The 21,098-nt window shown below is 39.8% G+C and overlaps 1 protein-coding gene across 2 annotated transcripts in view; it reads right to left on the minus strand.

The window, feature by feature from the left end:
• Positions 1–1,258: 1,258 nt before the first annotated feature.
• The window catches only part of RPN2 (ribophorin II), a 55,723-nt gene continuing 35,883 nt past the window's right edge, over positions 1,259–21,098 (minus strand). Inside the window, exons 10-18 of one of the 2 annotated variants that reach the window (XM_027867349.1) lie at positions 19,991–20,082; positions 16,780–16,894; positions 13,429–13,623; positions 11,771–11,857; positions 10,294–10,389; positions 7,950–8,025; positions 6,828–6,957; positions 4,865–4,912; positions 3,110–3,341 (exon numbers count right to left, since the gene is read on the minus strand). In XM_027867349.1, coding sequence (XP_027723150.1) covers positions 3,125–3,341; positions 4,865–4,912; positions 6,828–6,957; positions 7,950–8,025; positions 10,294–10,389; positions 11,771–11,857; positions 13,429–13,623; positions 16,780–16,894; positions 19,991–20,082 — 1,056 coding nt within the window. In that variant the 3' untranslated portion in view covers positions 3,110–3,124. Of the gene's footprint in view, positions 1,617–3,109; positions 3,342–4,864; positions 4,913–6,827; positions 6,958–7,949; positions 8,026–10,293; positions 10,390–11,770; positions 11,858–13,428; positions 13,624–16,779; positions 16,895–19,990; positions 20,083–21,098 lie in introns of those variants that run through there. The other variant, XM_027867348.1, reaches the window with a different exon arrangement.

A 21,098-nucleotide genomic window follows, 5' to 3' on the forward strand; every position in this document is an offset into this window, starting at 1 on the left:
TCAAGGTCTTAAGGGTTCCAGTGCCCCATCCATCACACTATACTGGCTTCCTTTACTTCTCTAAATTTTTCAAATTGTTTCTTTCTCTTCTATCGATGTGCCGCAGTTCGTTTAGCCATTGTCCTATCAATGGTCATTTATTTCCCGTTCTTTGCTACCACAAAGAACTAAAATCAATCAGTACTTTGGGATATGTCGGTTCTTTACTTCTGTCTTTGATCTGCCTAGCAGTGGACTCTCTGGATGTTAATATGTTAGTCATTTTTTTTTTAATTTTAAGGCAATTGGGTTAAGTGACTTGCCCAGGGTCACACAGCTAGTAAGTGTCAAGTATTTGGTCTGAGGCCAGATTTGAACTCAGGTCCTCCTGCCTCCAAGGCTGGTGCTCTATCCACTGCACCACCTCACTGCCACTTAGTCATTTTTTAAGCATAATTCTAAACTGCCATTCAAAATGATTGGTGAACTATGAATTTTTTAAATGCTGGAATTTCAGGAAAGGTTAACAGTGAAGAATTTGAGGTCTTATGAAAGGGTTTTTGGGCAAAGGGGGCTTTTCCAACACATCTGAAATTACATCATATTATTCTACTTAGATAGATAAGGCCAACCCTGCTCAAAGCTTCAAGACACTTGTTCTTGGGAAGGTGACTACAATTGCAAAGTGGTTTACTGTGGTTTAATACAAAGAGCCTGAGATTTGGAATCAGAGAATTCGAGTTCAGATTCTGACTTTGCTACTCACCATCTGTGTAACATCACATCCCTCTGAGCCTTTGTTCCTTCATCTGTGAGGCGGCTGGATTAGATGACTTCCAAAGTCCATTAAAGCCCTAAATGCATGAGTCTATGATCTCACCTCTATTGATCAGAAGTGGGCCTGATTACAGAATTCATATGGCCTCTCCTGTTTCAGGACCCTGGACAGTATCTGCCCACTCATCCAAACTACATGCTATATTTGTTAAAGCAGAAATCCTAGATGCTGAAGAAAGTTAGATACTAGACCCCAAGATACAGCTGGTGTTCACTTAGGAAACAGAATCACATTGGGTAAAAACAAAGGAAACTCCCAATGCTAACACGAGAACAAGTGAGAAGTTATATGAGACCATGACCAGAATTGCCAAAAGTAATGCTCCTGTCAACTTGCTTAGCTTTTTTGCCAAGCAAACTGAACTACATACCTACTATGTGATACGCACACTAGAAATCCACCACCCCAGAAATATTTGAATAAAACTCTCAGAGGTCTCAGTTCCTCTCATCAGACTCTTTATTGCAAATCACAATAATTAGACTTCAAACATTCCAAAACTCAACATCTGGGCATTCTTAAGAAATCTGTCACAGTTGCTTGATGGCTGATGGCCACAATTCCAAAGGAACCGAACATCCAGGCTCACAGAGAGTTGCTCAATAGGAGAGTGAAAAAACAAAAGACAAGCAAAAGTACAACCATAAGATCCTGGACTTTTTTTGTTTGTTTGTTTTAAACAAAAATTGGTTCAATGTTCCACTCTCCAGGATGTAAATTGTTCCTTGGCTTCTATTCCATGGAACATTCTTTTAAGTTTTTAGACTTTCCTTCTTCCTTCTGGTACTACTGTGTTGTTCTGAAAGAAGAGGGAGAGAAATGCAAAATTATCTCAGGTTGTAATCTGTTGTTGCAGCTCCTACCTAATAACAACCAGGTGATCAAGCATCTCTGACACTGAAAGATCCTGGTTCTTAAGGTCATAGACACAGAAGATGAACAAATATGGAGAATGAGATGTGGAAATATGAAGAGACAAGATGTTGCCAGTGACACTACATCCAATACAGCCCCCAAATACAGGGTGAATCTCAACCAGAGGAAAAGCAAGGGAACAGAAAAAAGGTTAAAGAACATTTGGCCTGGATCTTGACTCCAACTTGCCAAACAATGTCTTATGCATGGAAGCGTTAAGGGCTTCAAAACCCCCTACAAGTTGCCACTGGACCAGCTATGCTTCCAACCCAAGGAAAGCCTGGCTTTTAGGAAGGGAAGCTGGCTCACTGGAACAAAATCTCATGGGAGAAACACTCGAGATTTTACTGTGTAATCACGATCCCTCCTTCCCTGTGGCCCTTTTCTCAGTTTGCAAAAGCACAACAGGCAACAATTCCAACCCTGGCTATGGCCACATTACAAGGGAAGTATAGAAGTTCAAGTGATTAAATCAGTTCAGCTCTGTCAGGGACAAAGAGAAGCTCAGAAGAATGCCATCTTCTACTCTGCAGTTCTACAGAGCACTGAGGATTCAACATTGTGAAGATTCAGTTACAGAGAGGGTTAGGAATCTAATGAAGAAACAAACTCCAAGGGTAGACATGAACACTTAACAGTCTTTCCTTAGGAAACCACAAGCAACCAAAGGGGCAGCCAAATTCAACATATCCAGAGGCCTCTCCATTTCTGGTTTGGCTTCTAATCCATCCCTCCTTCCTAAGTACTAGAAGAGATGGAATGTATTCACATGGAAATTGACATGCAGACAGCAGCATATGCATGCAATGAAAGCACCCTTATTTAACCAAGCATTCTTTTAAGCCCAATGTTTCTACCCAGTTTGTGGGAAAGTGGGGAGAGGAGAGGATAAGCAATAAAAGAGGGAGATTAATGAGAAGTATAGGTGTGAACAAAATGATTTCGTAGCTAAGAAATGCTGCCTAGAAACTGTCTGCTGATGCCTCAAACTCAAATATTTGCCCAAGAATCAAGGGTGGTAGGTTGATTTCCACTGAATAACTGAGAAATGTGGTGGGGGGAGGGGAGAGAAAGGAAGAAGAAGGGAGTGGAGGAGGAAAGGGAGTAGCACAAGGGGACAAAAAGGTAATATCCTTGAGTCCTAGGAAGTTTCTTTCTCCTATCACCTCTCAGTGCATGTTAAAGCCCTGGGGGAAAGCAGGTAGGCTGAGAATAGAGATTAGCTTTTCAAGCCAGGGTGAAGTGGAGAAGGCACCATTAGGTTCAGCCAGGTATTTAGGGCCTCTAGGTACTCTTTATTTTGCTGATGATCTGCATTCCCCCCGCCCCAAACTATAAGTTAAAATTCTGTCTCTATGCTTCCCCTACCCCTCCTGACTATGATCTCTGTTCCTAACCTTGGCTTAGCAACCCGACTCCGCTCTCCAGTGTTCCTGAAGTTGCATTGGCGACCTGATCCTGATCTCCTGTGCTCCTGTCCTCGCTTTCTGTTTGCTGCCTCTGCTTCACTCCAGATCCTGCTCTCCGGATCTCCGAGCCCAGGCTGGTTACCTGACCTCGACTCCTGATTGTTCCCTTGGCTTGACGATTTGCTTTGATGTTCTCCACCCTAACTCCAATCAATTAATTAACCAACAAACATTTATTGATCGCCTACTATGTACAAAGCACTGTAACCCTCCCAAAATGATTTAGCAGATTTTTGCCCTTTTGAGTGTAAGGACAGGAAATACTCTGCCAATCCAGACTCAAAAGGATACAAACATAAAGACCAAGGGCTTTTTCTTAAAATCCCAACCTCAGAAAATCCCCTAAGTCCAAATGATCAAGTTAACTTCTCTTTCCCTAAATCTATGTGGGCTTAAACATAAGTAATATGGGAGAAACAAACCAATGCCTCATTTTATAATTAAATATAATCAGTATGTAGTAGAAAGAACAGGGACTTCAATACCAATACTTTCCCAAGTAGGCCTCAGACAGAGGAAGCAGACTTTATGACAAAACCAAGAGTTGTCTTTCTGCACTGAGGGTTGAGGAAAAGCAGATTAGGTTCATAAAATAGCATGAGGTCAAATTCTATGTTGATTTCTCCACTTTTGGAAAAAGTGACCAAAAACCATGCTGCTTCAGTCTGGCGGGGTCTAACAGCTTTGAATACAAGCAACAACCATAGGTAGGCCTCTTAAATGCAATCATCATTATAACTTTCCTTCTAGTTACAAGCCTACTGGAACTGATCAAAAATAGTGTCAAACAATCACTCCCGATCCCTGGAAAGGGGTCTCATTAACAATGACCTAAAAATGAAGAAAGGGTTTTAACTGGCTATTTTGGAATCACAGGAAGCAGACCAGGCCACTCCTGGACACTTTCTGAACTCTAGGAACCTATTTTCTGATTCCAGTTTTGCTATCTAGTCACCTTGCTATTGTGGTCACCAATCCTTATTCTGGTGTCCACTTCATCTTATCATATAGTTCAACGAGACTCGTGATCTAAGTCTGCAAAGTGGCCAAAAATTTATGACAAGGATGAAAGACACTACCTGGATAAGCCCACAACAGCGGGGTCCCACTAACTAAATCTGGCCCTTGTCAGCACTGACTGCTCTTTTTCACAAACACCTATCACAGAAAAGAGTCACCTCAAATACTCTGGCATCTCTTCCTAACATGGTCCTTGGGATTCACAAGAGTTCCTTTCGGTATTGAGTGGGGTCCCCTTGAAGGTGGTCAAAGTTTGATCCCACTTACATTGAGCTGAATTCTACTATACTGTGGTCAGCAAGGAACCTCTTTAAAGGCACAGAACACCTCATAAAAATGAAGGGTAGGAGAGACATAGCATCCTTCATATAAGGCATGAGACACGGGACCATTTTGGTACAGGTAATGTGGAGACCTCCAAAAAACAGGCTTATCTGGGGCAGGGGTGGGGTTGTTATGTTCCAGAGTCCCAGATTTATCCAGCAGGTTGGAAAGAAGTTTCAAATAATACTGCTTGGGCCCAGGAAGTGAGGGAGGTGAGAATTAGATGGAACAACCAACATGCGTGAGGCAGGTAAATTCAGAAAGGGCCCTTACTTCTGGGAAGAGCTGGTCATTAGTAAGACCCCCCCTTTGGGTTTACCGTAGTGTCCTATATTTTGCCAATCTACTGCTCTGTTCTGCAGCGATCCTGCCAAAGGAAAGAGGGTTTGAGAATCAAGAAAGGATAGTGAGGAGGAGAATTAAGCAGAAGAAAGAAAAGGCACACACACCACCAGGGCTTCCATTAGTATCACTTATTTTCCAGTTAGAATCTAATTGTCTCTCCCAAGTCAGTATGGCAGCCTTCTCCCAGTATCAAACAGCAAAGTCAAGAAGTACAAACCCTAAGTCAAATACTTCCCTTCACATTCCTGCTTGGTTTGCCAGAGCACCTTCAAAAGAGTGGTATTTTCACATAATTAAAGTATTTCTGCTATCTCTGGGATTCTACATACTAAGTCACAAGAGAATGCTAGTCTGTTTCAAAAATTGCTTGGAGCACTCAGCTCCCATCAAAAGGCACTGCAAAGGTAAATGAAGGTATCTGAAGGAGCTGGGAAGGTGAAAAAAAAATGAGGTTGCTGCAAGTGCTGGAGCTAAGGGAAGCCCTGGTGGAGCTCAGACTACCATAAGGAGTCCAGATATATTTCTTTGCTCAGTGCTCCACAGTAAGACAGTTGGAAGACTTAACAATAGAAACTTTGGCAACGGCAAAACTTTCTGTTCTGTGTTTGTCAGCCTCTGGTTTGCTAAACTGGTGGCCAAATTAGTGCGTGTGTGTGTGTGTGTGTGCGCGCACGTGCGCACACGTACATACACCCAAGTGAATTCGAAGAGGGAAAGCAGTGCCCACAAAACATGATTTTTATCCTTATCTGACAGTCTTTAGCTGGCTGGAAAAATGCAAGTTCTAACAGAGACAAACCATATAGAAAGAATTCTTTGTAGTTATGTCTGCCTTTAGTTCAATTTGGAAATCCAAGTTGCCCTCTATCTGGAATTACCACAAGGGCTGGCAATTAAAGGAGCAGGTGAATTTGAGTTTGTAATGCCTTGTTTTCCTCATGGCAAAGAGGTGGTACCTCCATGGTAAGAGGTAAGACCTTGAGTCAGTACTGTGGAGACTCTTTATAGGACATTCAAGGTTGGGGCTCCCATTGGGAGGACATGGGGCTGGAGGAACAGGTAGCTGCTTCTGGGAAAGGGACTTGATGAAAAAGCAAAGTGTCTCAAGTTCTGAAGGAGAATCTTACAAGATTTCCCTGGACCAAAGGGGTGAGGGTACGGACATGATCTGTTGTAATTCTGTAGTAAGCAGGATGGCAATTCTACTGAGTTCAGAGGGCAGGGTAACTGACATTATGCATAAAAGGAACCTCTCAGTTTCAGCAGAGGAAGGAAAGAGAATGTTTATATGTGGTGAATTAAAGCAAATCTCATGCCAGATGTTCTAAACCCTTTTAATCATCATAGAGTAATTATTCCCCATCCTCATTCTAATCACTAGAGACTTAAATTGCTGAGGCTTCGATATACTTAATGCTGATCAGTAAATGGCCCCTTTCTGGCATAAAGTGATTATAGTCTCTACTACTAGGTTGGATCCAAGTGACAAGTACTGCCTTATATATTTAAAGACATATACCTTTTTAGAATATATAGCCCTTATCCACCAAGCCACGTGATCAAAGCTAATTCTATTATACCAATCCAAGAAGCAAATTATCTCTAGTCATTTTCTTCGCAACTGAATAGTTCATCTTTTTCATGTGCTGCCTTCTTCATGCTCCCCACCTCCCAACCTGCACTGATACCAACAGGGATTCACCCTGAAAACAGCTGACTGACTAGCTTCTCTTTTGCCCACTGGAAATAGGCAAACTACTGTCTGCTTGAAATGTCAAAAGTCATCGTACAGGTCCAGGTGGAAACCCCCAGTGAGGATGGCCATTAAAGAGCCGATGTAACTAAGAACATAAAACAAGATTATTTTATAAAGAGATACCAATCCCCTTCGTGGCTCTTGTCTTCCTTCAGAATGCCCCCACCTCACCCCACTTTACCTCTTTACTGCTTTATAGGCCAGCATTCTGTTGCCTGCCAGGAATGTGATGCTCCCCAAGATGGCCAAGTACTTCAGGGTCTGGAACATGTTGAGTTGAGTCCAATAGACATACATGAGGCCAAGCATAGCTAAGAGAAGGGATATGAATGTCAGACACCAAAAGAAATCAAAAACTTGTTATGGTAGTGACACCTTTAAAAATAGCACCCTTAACTATACTACAACTGAAAAAATACGTGGAAAGGACAAAGGGTGGCTTAGTGTCAGAGACCTAGGACCCCCACTTAGCAGTGTGAACTTAGACAACTCATTTAGCCTACCTATATCTTGGTTCTCTCCGACGAAAAATGAAAGTAATTATCCTAGCCTTATCCAACTCCCAGAAGACTTGTGAGAATCAAATGAGAAAATGTATGTGACAGTGTTTTGAAAATTAAGAGCCTTTTATGGAGACGAAGGGTCATTAGCATTTTCAGATTCCTTCTAGCCTGATCTGGCAAGACTAAATATATCTATTTTTTAATCACAGCAGGCCCATCAGAATCTCAATCTAGTCATTCTTGGCCAGAAGGAAGAGGATGACAAAGGCTGCTAAGAAAGAAGTATGCATGAGGTTCTATGAGGGGCACAGACAAAAGTCATAAAATTGGTTTATAAATCCCTATATGATAAAATGGTGTTTTTATACATGGTTTGGATGCTAAATTCCCACTGTAGAATCAGTTCATTTGGCTCTGAAGTGGGCTTCTTTTGAATAAGTGGGCAGATACTACCTCCTTAAATGTGAATAACAGTGCAGTGTGGATAGCCCTGGGGAACTCCATCAACACTCTTCATCTAGGAAGATGGTTCAGTGTAAAGATATAATAAAGTAATCTCTTGAAATGAACATGGCTATTAAATGAAGGTAAATGGGCTGCCTGGAGAAGCCTGCTATAAGCTGATGGACCTAACAGGTTTATCACCATATTAACCATTCTAAAAGGCCAGGAGGAAGAAAGAAATGTTATCCTATTAAGTCATTATAGTTAATAGGTTGTGGGTTCACTTAACAGGGCTTTTGCCTGTGCAGTTTGAATGTCAGAAAGGTGAAACAGAATTAGCTGTCTGGGGCACTTACCAGCATGTCCCAGGTGAAAGATAATAGTGCTGGGAGCAAAGGTGAAGTTGGAAATGTTGGCCCCAAGCCGAATCCACTGCAAGATGAGAAAACACACATTAAAAAGACATTAACGTACAGGTAACACATGGTCAGTGCCATTACTAATCCATTCCACAACCCAATGGGCTTAAAAACCTGTGTTAAATCTGGAAAGAATGAGAGTTTCTCCCAGTGACAAAAAATAGTCCTAAGTCACCCCATCATAGGCATGCCACTAGTTCACTATGCTTGTTGGCAAGGCATCCCAACTTTCAGACATAAAGTTACTTGAGTAAAAAGTTACAAAATCACAAAACCGAAAAAGCTAGACAGTCACTTGCATCACACAAACTGCTTCCAGTCCTAAAAACGCCCAAATATTGGGTAAAGGCAAACTCCGTAGTTGTAGGATCTGCTATAAAACCAAAGTTGTGCTGTTTGCTCTACAGGATATACAAGACAATGAGGACCACTAGCAAGCTTTTCATACCCTGATTCAAGTTTTTGGAAATGTAATGTCATTTAGATTTTATTTAACTACCTAGATCGTGTAAATTTGTAGAAGATTGTAAGGAACATTACTTACTGCTTTTCAAATTCTCTTCTAATCCTTGTCAGTGTACAGATGTATTTTTATATAGCTGCAATCAGTTTCTATGTATTACTTTGAGTTCTGCTTTTTTCGCTTCCTTTATATATACGCAATTCAACTTATCAATATAGTCCACCAGCTATTTTAATAACTACATAGTACTTTCTAGTTTGCTTAGCCAATCTTCTACAGCTGAACATTTGTTCAATTATCCCCTATCCAGCAGCTCTTAAACTGTGGGTTGAGAACCCAAGACCCACAGTTTAAGAAGTGCTGAAGAGGACTCGAGTAGAAAAAGTTTAAGAAGCCCTGCCCTATACTAAAACCCAACCCAAACCTTCGTTCAACTTTGTTAACCCCTAAAGTCATAGTTATATCTTATCCCTTCATCATTTCCTCTTACTACCCATTCACTCCTGATCTTTATCAATAAATTCAATGCCTTTCTTCATTTCTTATTTTCCTCAATTTCACATTAGACCCTGCCTTCGTTTCCAAACATCTCTTAAACTATTTCTATGTCTCCCCTCTCCATTTTCTAAGTATTATCTCCAAAGCTCTATCTATGCTTGCCTCTCTTCCCCCTCTCTCTTAACACTCCTTCCTTTGATGACTTTGTTCAGTGTACATTGTTTCAATTAGCAGCCCTATGCAATGATTCCCAGATGTCTACCCTGTCCTCCATTTCCAACCGTACACTGACTAGGTCCAACTGGATGTCTCATAAGCACCTTATTCAACATGTCCAAACAAAATAATCTTTCCCATAAAACCTGCCCCTCCTCCTATCACTACTTCTATTAAAAGAATCACTCAGATTCAAAACTTCAGTCATCTCTGGCCTCTCTCATGTCTTTAGTATATCAGAAGCTCTCTAGTCCTGTTGACTTTACCTCTGCAACGTCTCTTGTCCTCTACCTTCTTACTGCCAACACTCTCCCTGACAACCTCATTACCTCTTGTTTAGATTATCATAGTAATTTCTTGATTAACCTACCTGGTCTAGCCTCCAGTCTCGCTCTCCTCTAGTTTAACCCTTCACACTGTGACCAGAGTAAGCCATATGTCAATCATGTCCTTCTTTTACTAAGAAACCTCTAACTCTTCCAGTGCCTACTATATTTAATAAAATCTTAATCCCTTACTCTGACATTTAAAGCCCTCATAATTCTCACTCTAATCTATCATCCCAACTTTATTTCTTACCAACCACCTCCACACATACCATAGTAGGGTCTATGTGCAGAAACTCTACGTTACTACATAAAGACATCCTTTTCATTCTCCAAGGCCCAGGTCAGGTACCATATCTCCCATGAAACATGTTTGTTGTACATAAGATAGATATTTTTTTCCCTAATCACCCTCACTGAAAAGTGATTTCCCCCTTACAGCACTCTACCTCCTTCTTTGCATTTGTCACATCCTAATCTGGGTCACAATTATTTGTGTATGTCATATCTACCCTACTAAATTATAAGCTCCTTGAGGGCAGGGATTACATCATATTTCACCTTTATATGCCTGGCATCCTACATAGTAAATGTCTACTATAGACGTTACATTATAGGATATCATTTCTTACTGAATCTGGATTGTTCACAGTTTCTAAGTCATCACTGCTGCCTTTAAACTATGCGCCATAAAAGAACATCAAGTACACTTCGGCAGAATTGCTGCTTTTGACTCATCCTCTAAACACAAATTGTTACATTACTCGTGTCTACTCACCAAAATGAAGAGCAAAAGTAAGGGAGAAAGGATCAAGGCAGTGAATGTATTGGACACTACAGTAGGTGGTCTCTTCTCTGGCTCCCTAAATAAGTGCTGAAAACAGAAGATACAGCAAAAACACTTTAGTACATGTCCTTTCCTACAGAGGTGGCTATCATACATAATAAACTTTGACTCCTTTTATTATGTGTCATATTGACACATTTCCTTTTTTCTAGGGCTCAGTTAAGGGGGCTGGACTGGATGACCTATAGGTCCCTCCAATGTCCCTACAGATGGCGCTAAAGATGGTTATCACAGTCAAGTGCCTCAGGTGTCAAGTTACCATAACGACAAAACAACTAGACCCTAACTTTACTCAGGCTTAATTTCTAACCATAAAAACTTCCTCTAACTTCTTTCTAACCATAAACTTCCTCCTTAAGGAACTAAATGGTCCCCAGAGCACAATTCAGTAAATCCTTTCTCGAGTGATTCTGCCAGAGGAAGCAATCAATCAAGAGGACATCCACAAATTATGCAAAGCAGGTGGCCAAATACGTGACCTGAGAGCTCTTTGATCTCCAAGATGTACTGGACCCTGCTGTGGCCAAATTTCTACTGAATGTCTCTATTCCCTTTGCCTTTCGCTGAACTAAACTGGTTCTAAATGGTATTATTAATACGACTAAAGTATCTAGTCACGGTGATTTCCTTGCTATGCGTCTATAGGAATTACAGGTTCTTTATTTCTCTTTCAGCTTATCTTTCTTACAGGTTCAAACATCTTTCTTCCTCTTAATTTTTTTGTTGCTATATTTCTATCTTGCCAGACAATCTAACTGCCTCCCAAAGCAACCCAGCCAAGGCTCCTACTGCTATATTTCCTCCCCAAGCCTCTCTTCTGCTACATTCTGCTAAGGATCATGTGCTTGTGCTGTTACCACTGCTCATGGACTTACTCTCTTCCCTAAGCCTCATCATTAATGTGAGACTTGATACTTGTAAAGTGCTTTTAACTTTTCAAAGTACGTTGATATCTAATGTCTCATTTGATAATTTAAAGTAAACAAGGATGGTATTATTCACTCCTGTCTGACAGAAGAGAAAATGAGGTCTAAAGTTGTTACCTGACTTGCTTAAAGTCATATAGCTAGACAGTAAGTGTCAAGGCTAGAATTGAGGGTTCCTGACTTCCAACCCTGCATTTATGCCACTAACACATGCCCGTCTCCATTTGTAAGCCATCCCAACCTTCACTATAAGGATGTAAAAGGAGAGCATCCTAAGCAGATCAATAACATTTGGGTACCACGTGGTATTCTCAGGGATAGGGCTGAGATCCCTATGGCAGCATCATCACTGCATCAACAGCAAGGTTAGAGCAAGTTTGGTGGTTCACTGCCTTTTTGCCCCTCAATCCCACTGGCTAGAACTGGCTCCTTTCCCCAGTGATTGCTTAACAAGTCCAAGTCTTCTCCCTTTTAACACATACCTGAATTTCCTGTTTAGGAGTGAAAAGGTTCTTGGACAGGATAGTGGAGGGAGCATCTTCTTCAGGGAATTTAATTACCACATCAGCCTACAAAAAAAAATGTATGGAATTGCAATAGACATAGGGATGGAAAAGAGAGGTCAAATTTTTCAGAGAATTAACTAATCAATTCTCTTCTGTGCTGGAGCCAAAAACACAAAAGTAATGAGGGGATTAGCCCACAAATCAAAGATATCTTTTAAAGAACAAAATCATTTTCAAAACAGTGCTTTGCACGCTACCCATCTCTTGACTGAGAGATGATGGATTCAAACTAAAACATATTTTTGGACATGGTCAATGTGGGAATTAGTTTTGCTTGACTATGCATTTTAGTTACAAGGGTTTTCTTTTTTTTTCCCTCCCTCACCTGGGGAGAATGTAGGAGGGCCAGCAAATAAATGCTTGTTAATCGAAAAAAAAATTTTTTTTTAAACTGAGTGCTTTGGAATTTCTGCCTCAAGGAGCACCCACTGTAGAAAAGATATAGATAAAAGGCCTAGACGGAGCATGAAAATACAATGGCCTCACCGGGGCCCACAGAGGCAGCAGGAAGTGGCAGAAATGAGTGCAGAGCCTAGGAGTCGAGATATTTTTGTTTCAGAACTGTCATCACTTAAAATGCTATCAGTCATAAAGGACAAATTACCATCCAAGGCCTCCCAGTATCTGGCCCTAATCTACCTTTCTAGCTGTATTTCCTCCCTCTACTCCCCAACCTGAACTTAGGTGATCTGGCCAAACTGACCGTCTTGTTCTCAAATGGGCCTTGTACTTTTCCGCCTTTGCTCATCTTCTTCCCTCCTTCACCTCCTTCCTTCCTTCCAAAGCCTATCTGTGCTTCAAAAACCCAGCTCAACAGCCATTTCCCTGTTCCTACTTCAGCCTCCAGCTGCTCACACATCAAAAGGCATCTGGAGGGCTCAGCAAGAGCAGCCCCTAGAGGGGCCCAGCCATCTCCCCCGCTGAGGAACTAAAGACCACCTGACATTTCCAACAGCCTGCCAGCTGACCCCTCCTACAGATGCCATCACTTCTCATTAAAATGGGAGGTTCCCAATGCAAGGACAGCCTCAATTCTGTATTTATACCTCCAGCACTTAGCACATAGTAAGCCCTTCATCAATATTTTCCTATTACACAAAACTCTGCTTGATAATTCCCAGTATAAAAAAAATGATCTCTCCCTCCTCTGAATGCCTTGAGTACTTTGCATCACTCATGCAGCACTTAACATGTGTATTATCTTATATCACACAGTTGGTTATTCATGTTATTCCTCCTCCCCTAACCCCAACCCCTTAAAGCAAGTTCCTTAAGGACAAAGTTTCTCTTATACACCTTTGTATTCCCCAAAGTGCCTAGCACAGTGCTTTACACATAACTGGCATTCAATAATTGAGCAATTGAATTAATTAGACTATTTACCTAAAAGTCATCCTTATCTCTGGCACCCAGTAGGATAAAAATTTCCCCTTAGGTCCTGCTTTTACCTATAATCCAGGAAAGGACAACCTGATCCTGCCTAGAGTGTCAAGATCAGACTGTACAGAAACGGTCTTATTGTAATTTCCTTGTTGGGTCATCAGTATTGGATCTGGGGATACTGAGGTACATACCACATTCCAGAGGATTGGATTCTCCAGGGTGGCATCTCCAATGATCAAGTAGAGGGTGTAAGTGCCAGAGGCAGAGTCAAACTCACTCTTTCTTTCAGATGTGTCCAGTTCAAACTTGTACACATTCTTGTTATCTGGTTCAGCAACAAACACCACTTCTTGACCGGTTTTCTGGTTGTGCAGACGGACGAATGTCTGGGGGGAACAACAAAGCCACCTTTCACTGAGATTTTCCAAAATGCCCTTGAGTCTGATATCTAGTCAACAAGACTGAATTGTTGGCTCCATCATCACAAGGACAGCCCTGTGATCTGTCACAGAGAAGCCTAACAGAGTGAAGCAAGTAGACAGACTATCCTGGTACCAGTTTCACAGAGATTTGAGATAGAATTATTCAAGCTCTTGATTACTACAACTTTTTCTTTCTTCTTCTAGTTACTTCACTGTATAATAAACTTCTCCACTGAAGGGTAAGAAAAGAAAGGGAAATGAGGCAAGACTCATCAGTTCATTTCCAATTTTCTAGACTTGTTAGATTTAAATTTAGTGGTAGTTTCACTGTTAGACACAATCACAGTGTCATACTGTTCTACTAAATTTTTTTTTTGTTATAAGGAAGACCTCCATGAGGAGGTGATATATCAGGAAATGATAATGATGTAAAAATAAAAAGCGTCAATATAACTTATTTTAAAACATAAATACCATTCATCCAGGCTAATCCTATTTCCTAATATGGAGAACTACATAAGGTCACCATGACCAATGTCAATTCACACAAAATATCAAATATGATTGTTTAGGACTAAAGGCATTTTAAATTGAATCTCTCAAAAAAAAATTTAATCTTATGTTACTTTTCATATCACATTCTTCTGCAGACATGTGCCTTTCCTTCCCTACTCAGCAAGCCATCCTTTGTTACAAATACTTTAAAGGAAAGAGAAAAACATAAAAAATTTAAAAATCCAACCAATACATCAACTATACTGCCTGACAGTATATGTAATAGTATGCATTCATAGTCCCTCACATTGGGAACGGAGGTAAGTACATTTCCTTAACTCTTCCCAGTACTAAGCTTAGTTGTTATAATTACATAGCATTTTATTTCATTTTTTGGCTTCTTTGTGTTTACATTAATACAGTTATCACATATATAATTTTCCCAGTTCTGTTTATTTTACTGCATCAATTCATGTAAGTACTCCCATGCTACTCTGAATTCTTGCCATTTCTTATGATCCTGTAATATTCCATTTCATTTTCTGCACCAAAACTGTTTAGTCATTTCACAATTAATGGCCAACCACTTTGCTAAAGTTCTTTGCTGCTGCAAAAGTACTATAAATATTTTGGTGTATTTGGAACCTTTAGCTCTTTTACCTCCTTGAGGTAAATGTTTATCAAGACTCATCTTCTCTACATTTCTCAGTTAATTGCAAAATGGTAAAGATGTGGTCTATTGTTGAATATTGATTGCTAAAGCCTGCTTTGTTCCCTACTAATACCCCCATCAAGGATAATCTTGATTCATGCAGGGATGACGCACAGAAATTTTTTATAGGTGGAAAATTAGGCAAAAGATTTGTACTTGTTGATGTTCTCTTAGCTGCCTTTTTTTTTTTTTTTTTTTGACATTAACAAGGTTTATATTTTTTCTACGCCTTTGGCATCTGCACCTCCTTCAGATATCTTGAGTACAGATCCCCTGAACACTCTCACAACCATATCTGTGTCGCCCACCACCAGCACAAATCTCATCGATGTACCCAGGATTCAGTATGGCTGCTTTCCTGTCTCTGTTCTCTTTAATAACATTTCTGCCTCCCCTGGAAAGTACATCTGGGACTCATGTTAAGAGTTCAAGTCTGGTAGTTCCACTATTTTTTTAATTTTTATTTTCTTATATGAGGCAATTGGGGTTAAGTGACTTGCCCAGGGTCACACAGCTAGTAAGTATCAAGTGTCTGGTCTGAGATCAGATTCAAACTCAGGTCTTCCTGACTCCAGGGCCAGTGCTCTTTCCACTGCGCCACCTAGCTGCCCCTAGTTCCACTATTATTAAGGATGAAAATGGTTTACTATGATAATTTTTAAAGCTCTTTCCATTTTCTTCTGTTGTTGCCCTTTCATTTTTATCCAGGTGAATGCTGGCACTCTATATGCGAGACCCTTATCTAGTGACCATGGAGTAGGACAAACTACCATTGGAGTTGAATCTCTTCAATCTAGATATGACCACCATAAACAAAACCAAAACAAAAGAAGCTGCAGCTAAATGGAAGATAGCTCACAAGGAGAGGCAAGTAAATAAAAAAATAAAATTAAAAAAAAATTGTGTATGCCAAAAGACAGCATGAAACCTTACTTCATGTGATTGAGTCATTTCATATCGTTTATACTTATAAGTATTTGCAAAAAGACCATCTTAAAAATAATTGCAATTTAGGCCCTACTCTCAGTTACAGAATATAAAAGGTAGAGAAATTCTAGGATCTTGATAAAATCCTCCAAACTAAATCAACTTACACTCTGATACTTGATGACTTTGATGAAAAGAGGGAGAACAGTGAGAAATATATGGGAAAACTTTGTCCAGGACAAAAAAATGAGAAAGGACAAAGACATGTAGACTACTTGACTTATGCCTTTATATAACGAACCCTTTCTTCGATAAATTAGTAGACATTGGACCTGGGGAATACCAAATGACACCACAAAAAACAAAACTGAAATATATTTTAACACACAGGAAAAGACTTCTTATTTAATTATCCTTGAATCACCTCTGTATAGACCAATACTATTCAGAGCAAAGACCAGAATAAGTAAAAAGATGAACAAGGAGAAAAAGACATAAAATAGAATAAAATGGCATAAATATGGCATAAAATAGAAACAATTCAATTCTTAGATATTCAAATAGGTAATAGTGATTATGAAAACCTGATCATGAGAAATGACCCTGACAACAATTATAATAATTTTATAGGGAAGTTCAGCCAATGTCAATCAATTGCCATAAAAAGGTAATCAAGGGAGCCCCAAAACCACCCAGGTCAGCAAACACCTGACTTACCTAACAAGTGGAGAGAGATGGTAGCTAAGGGCAATACCAGTTTAGAATATAAATTCAAAAATTTGGGGGGCAGCTAGGTAGCATAGTGGATAGAGCACTGGCTCTGGAGTCAGGAGGACCTGAGTTCAAATCTGGCCTCAGGCACATAACACTCGCTAGCTGTGTGACCCTGGGCAAGTCACTTAATCTCAATTGCCTTGCCCCCCCCCCCAAAAAAAGAATTTATGCTGAAAAGTGACATTGGAAGCTCAATGTGGCTTTTTTCTGACCTGGTGAGGGGTAAGCTCAGCACCAGTGTTTACATCAACCAGCTGGAAGGACAAGGCAAAGTTCTGGTGGCTGTCAACGGTGAATGAGCCCTTTCCTTTAGCTGGGTAGGCCACCCTAAAAGAGAAAAAGACAACAAGTTAAGTTTTCAGACAATCTGTACCAAGTATCCAAAGTGGGTACTAATACTGATACTAATACTAATTCATCTGGTAAAAAAAAAATCTGTGAACGGGGACCTTATAAGGTTATCTAGTTCAGGGGTCCCTAACCTGGAATTTATGCATTTGTTTTTGTTTTTTTTAGGCAATTGGGGTTAAGTGACTTGCCCAGGGTCACATAGCTAGTAAGTGTCAAGTGTTTGGTCTGAGGCCAGATTTGAACTCAGGTCCTCCTGACTTCAGGGCCAGTGCTCTATCCACTGTGCCACCTAGCTGCCCCTGCATTTGTTTTTAAAAAATATTTTGAAAACTGTTTCAATATATTTCTTTTGTAATCCTATGTATTTTAGTTTGAGCCTTTATACAAACATTTATCTGACAGGGGTCTGACACCTTCACCTTGATCTAGCTCAACTCAGAGGAGGAACCTGGGGCCCATAGCAGAAAGTGACAGAAATGAGTGCAGAGCCTGGGAGTCGAGACATTTTTGTTTCAGAAAATGTCATCACTTAAAATGCTATCATCCACCTCCAGAGAGAGAACTGATGAATTCAGAGTGTAAACTGAAGCTTTTTTTTTTTTAACTTTTTTAATTTTTCTTTCTTTTTTTTGTTGGAAGAGGCAGCCCCCCACTCTTCCACCTCCCCCAATACAACATGGAAATGTTTCAATAGACTTTACATGCGTAATTGATATCATCTTGATTGCCTTCTCTATAGGTGGGACAGGCAATGGAGGGAGAGAATTTATAACTCAAAATATAAAATATGAATGTTAAAAAGAAATTAAAAAAATTTTTTTTGGTGAGGCAATCAGGGTTAAGTGACTTGTCCAGGGTCACACAGCTAGTTAAGTGTCATGTGTCTGAGGTCAAATTTGAACTCAGGTCCTCCTGACTCCAAGGCAGAAGCTTATTCACTGCACTACCTAGCTGCCCTGAAATAAAAATTTAAAAGAAAAAAAAATATCATCAACCTAATTAATCCAGAACTTAGCACAGTGTCTGGCACATAGGTGGTACTGGATAAATGTTTACTGATTGATTAATCACATCAGAATGTCTTAGCATGTACTACGTGAAGCAGGAGGGATGAGGAGAACAGGCTGGTAAAAAAGAGGCTCATGGCTGTCCTTGGGCAAACTGTCCTTACCTGTTTCCTAGAGTGATGACAAAATGTCTCACTAAAGAGTCTCCTGACTATGGCCAGTGGAACTGCTGTATATTTAGATTCCAAACTAATTCAGGCCCTAACTGAAAAAACTTTATTTCTGTCCATCTGCCTCTCAAGACAAGCTTTAGAGGCATTCTGCCATAGACGTAGAAGTAGTCATACTGTTGTTTCTACAAGTTCCTAGAAATATGACCCAAGGACTTAAACTACAGAGCTATGTGGTACTTCGTGGATTTTTCTCCTTTTCTTATTTTTTTCAGGGCAAAAACCCTCAGTTTGTTTTACTACTTAATATTGAACTTAAATAATTTGCTCAGAAGTTGAAGCCAAACAGGAAAATTTGTTCTTCTCACAGTTATGTTCGTGGATTTCAGGCTAATATAATCGGGTCAGATGAGGCAAATGCCACTGGAGACTAAATCATGTTTCCCTATAAAAATATGAACCTCTTACCCTAATATAGCACATTCTACTTTTCAAAGTGCTATGACAAACATTCATTGCATCCTCAAGGTAATTATATCTTTAGCGTCACAGAAAAATTGCTAATCGACAAGCACACAGATAAACTTCACTACTTACAACTTTTTTTTTCTTTTTGGAAAGAGAATGTCCCTATTTATTGAGGAATGGCTTAACCAATTGTGGTGCATATCTCTACTGGAATATTACTGAACTAAAAGAAATTAAGATTTTGAAGAAATCAGAAAATCTTTTTTTTTGTCATGCAAAACCTTCCACAGTAGTCATGTTGTGAAAAACTAAGTTTATTTCCCTTCATCCTATCTTGCCCTCCATTTATTCTATTCTCTTTTGACCCTGTCCCTCCTCAGAAGTGTTTGTTTCTGATTACCCCCTTCCCCAATCTGCCCTCCCCTCTATCATCCTTCTGCTCTCTTGTCCCCTTCCCTATTTTCCTGTAAGACAGATTTCCATACCCAATTGAGTGTATATGTTATTCCCTACTTAAGCCAAATCCAATGAGAATAAGATTCACTCATTCCCTCTCACCTTCCCGTTTCCCCTGCACTGTAAAAGCCTTTTCTTGTCTGTTTTATGTGAGGTAATTTACCCCATTCTACCTCTCCTTTTCTCCTCCCAATATAATCCTCAATCACCCCTTAATTTTATTCTCCAGATTATCATCCCTTCATCTTCAACTCACCCTGCGCCCTCTATCTATCTATCTATATACATACAAATAATTTTTCCTTCCAATTACCCTAATACTGACAAAGGTCTCACGAGTTACAAATATCATCTTTCTATGCAGGAATATAAACAGTTCAACCTTAATAAGTCTTATGATTTCTCTTTCCTGTTTACCTTTTCATTCTTCACTTGAGTCTTATATTTGATAGTCAAATTTTCTATTTAGTTCTGATCTTTTCACCAAGAATGCTTGAAAGTTCCCTATTTCACTATACTTAAAACCTTTGTTGGGCTTCTGGATTACAAAGCCTGACACTCCAAAATGGCTTTGAGGGCAACCAGAATAGCTATTGGGTCTCTGGAGCTACTTCTAGAAAACAAAATCTCGGCTTATGCTCAACCCAGAGCTTGAAAATTCTCAAAAGAAAACAGTTTCAGGACGTCCTGTGGATTTTCTCAATGCCCGTGAGGAATATTGGGGCATCAAGACTAGAATAAGCCTCAGCCTGCCAGCAAGCCAAGACCTACCACACACAGCCACAGCATGTTCTGGGATGCAGACTGGAACTGCAGCCAGCTACATTGTACAAGACTATTAATACAGCAGTGAAATCATGAGAGGTAGGATGTTCGCAGGGACCCCTCTCTGGACACTACCATCCAAGTTCAGCTGGCTGAAGATGAGGAGGCAGCTCTAAGGGCCTTGTATATATCCCTGTTGTATTTACCTTGTAGTTTTGGGTGCAATGCTCTGATCTTTATCCACAGTAGAAAGATCCACATTTGTTATGCCAACTTCAGTGGAGACCTTGACTTTGAGCTATAGTGAAATATAAGAAAGAAATAAACAAAGTCTACTGTTAGTCGTATCAAAAAGAACATTAATTTCTTAATTCCCACACTTCTAATTGAAAATAAAGCCACAAAATGGAGTCCCATTGGTTAGTTATCGTATCTGACATGACTAATAGAAACAGCTTTCCCCAGGCCTCCTATTCTACCGAGGCAACTCTTTCCTGATCAAAGAATTCCTCAAATCTCAAAGACAGAAACAGGGAATCTTTTTAATGCCCATGTCTTAACCTCAATCAGAACACAAGGGAGAAAATCCTCAGTAGAATAGGGCACTGGAGTTAGGGGAAACATTTTAGTAAAAATCTTGTAGCAGTGATGAGAAAAATATTTGTTTCTATGGCAGAGTATCGGGAATTGTAAAAATACTCTTAAAAATTACAGCCCGTTTTATTAAAGAAACACAGATTTAATGACTTGCTCTACAAACAGGTAGCATAAGTGGTATGGGGAAGATGAAGTCATTTCTCTAGATTTCCATCTAATCTGATCATATATTCTTTTAAAAAAGATTATTATTGTTATCTCAATTTCAAATCACCTAGAATTTCCATAACACCCCCCCACAGTCATCCCTTATAACAAAAGACGTTTTTTTAAGAGAAATTTTTTTCAGTAAAACAAACCATCACATTGAAGAAATCTAGCATTATATTCAATGTTCCACATGTATGAACTCCCACTTCTTTTGGAAGGGGTGGAAAGACAGGTCTTTTCATCTCTCCTCTTTGCCTTTTATGAACATGGATAAATTATAATGTAGTATAATACAAAGACATTCATTTTGTGGTATCAGAATAAATAATTCTAAATAACCTAATCACACCCAAAAATGTACCAAAGGGCAGACTGTTAAGTCACATCAAACTTAAGTTAACCTTTAAACACTAGCAGCACTTATTTAAAGAAATTTTTAGTTATAGCTTCCCCCATCACCAACATAGAAATGCTCATTCATAATATTAGGGTTTTAGCACCAAATGA

The sequence above is a fragment of the Vombatus ursinus genome, unplaced genomic scaffold (genome assembly GCF_900497805.2).
Source record: "Vombatus ursinus unplaced genomic scaffold, bare-nosed wombat genome assembly UNPS02014785.1, whole genome shotgun sequence".
In the NCBI taxonomy this organism is placed as follows: domain Eukaryota; kingdom Metazoa; phylum Chordata; class Mammalia; order Diprotodontia; family Vombatidae; genus Vombatus; species Vombatus ursinus.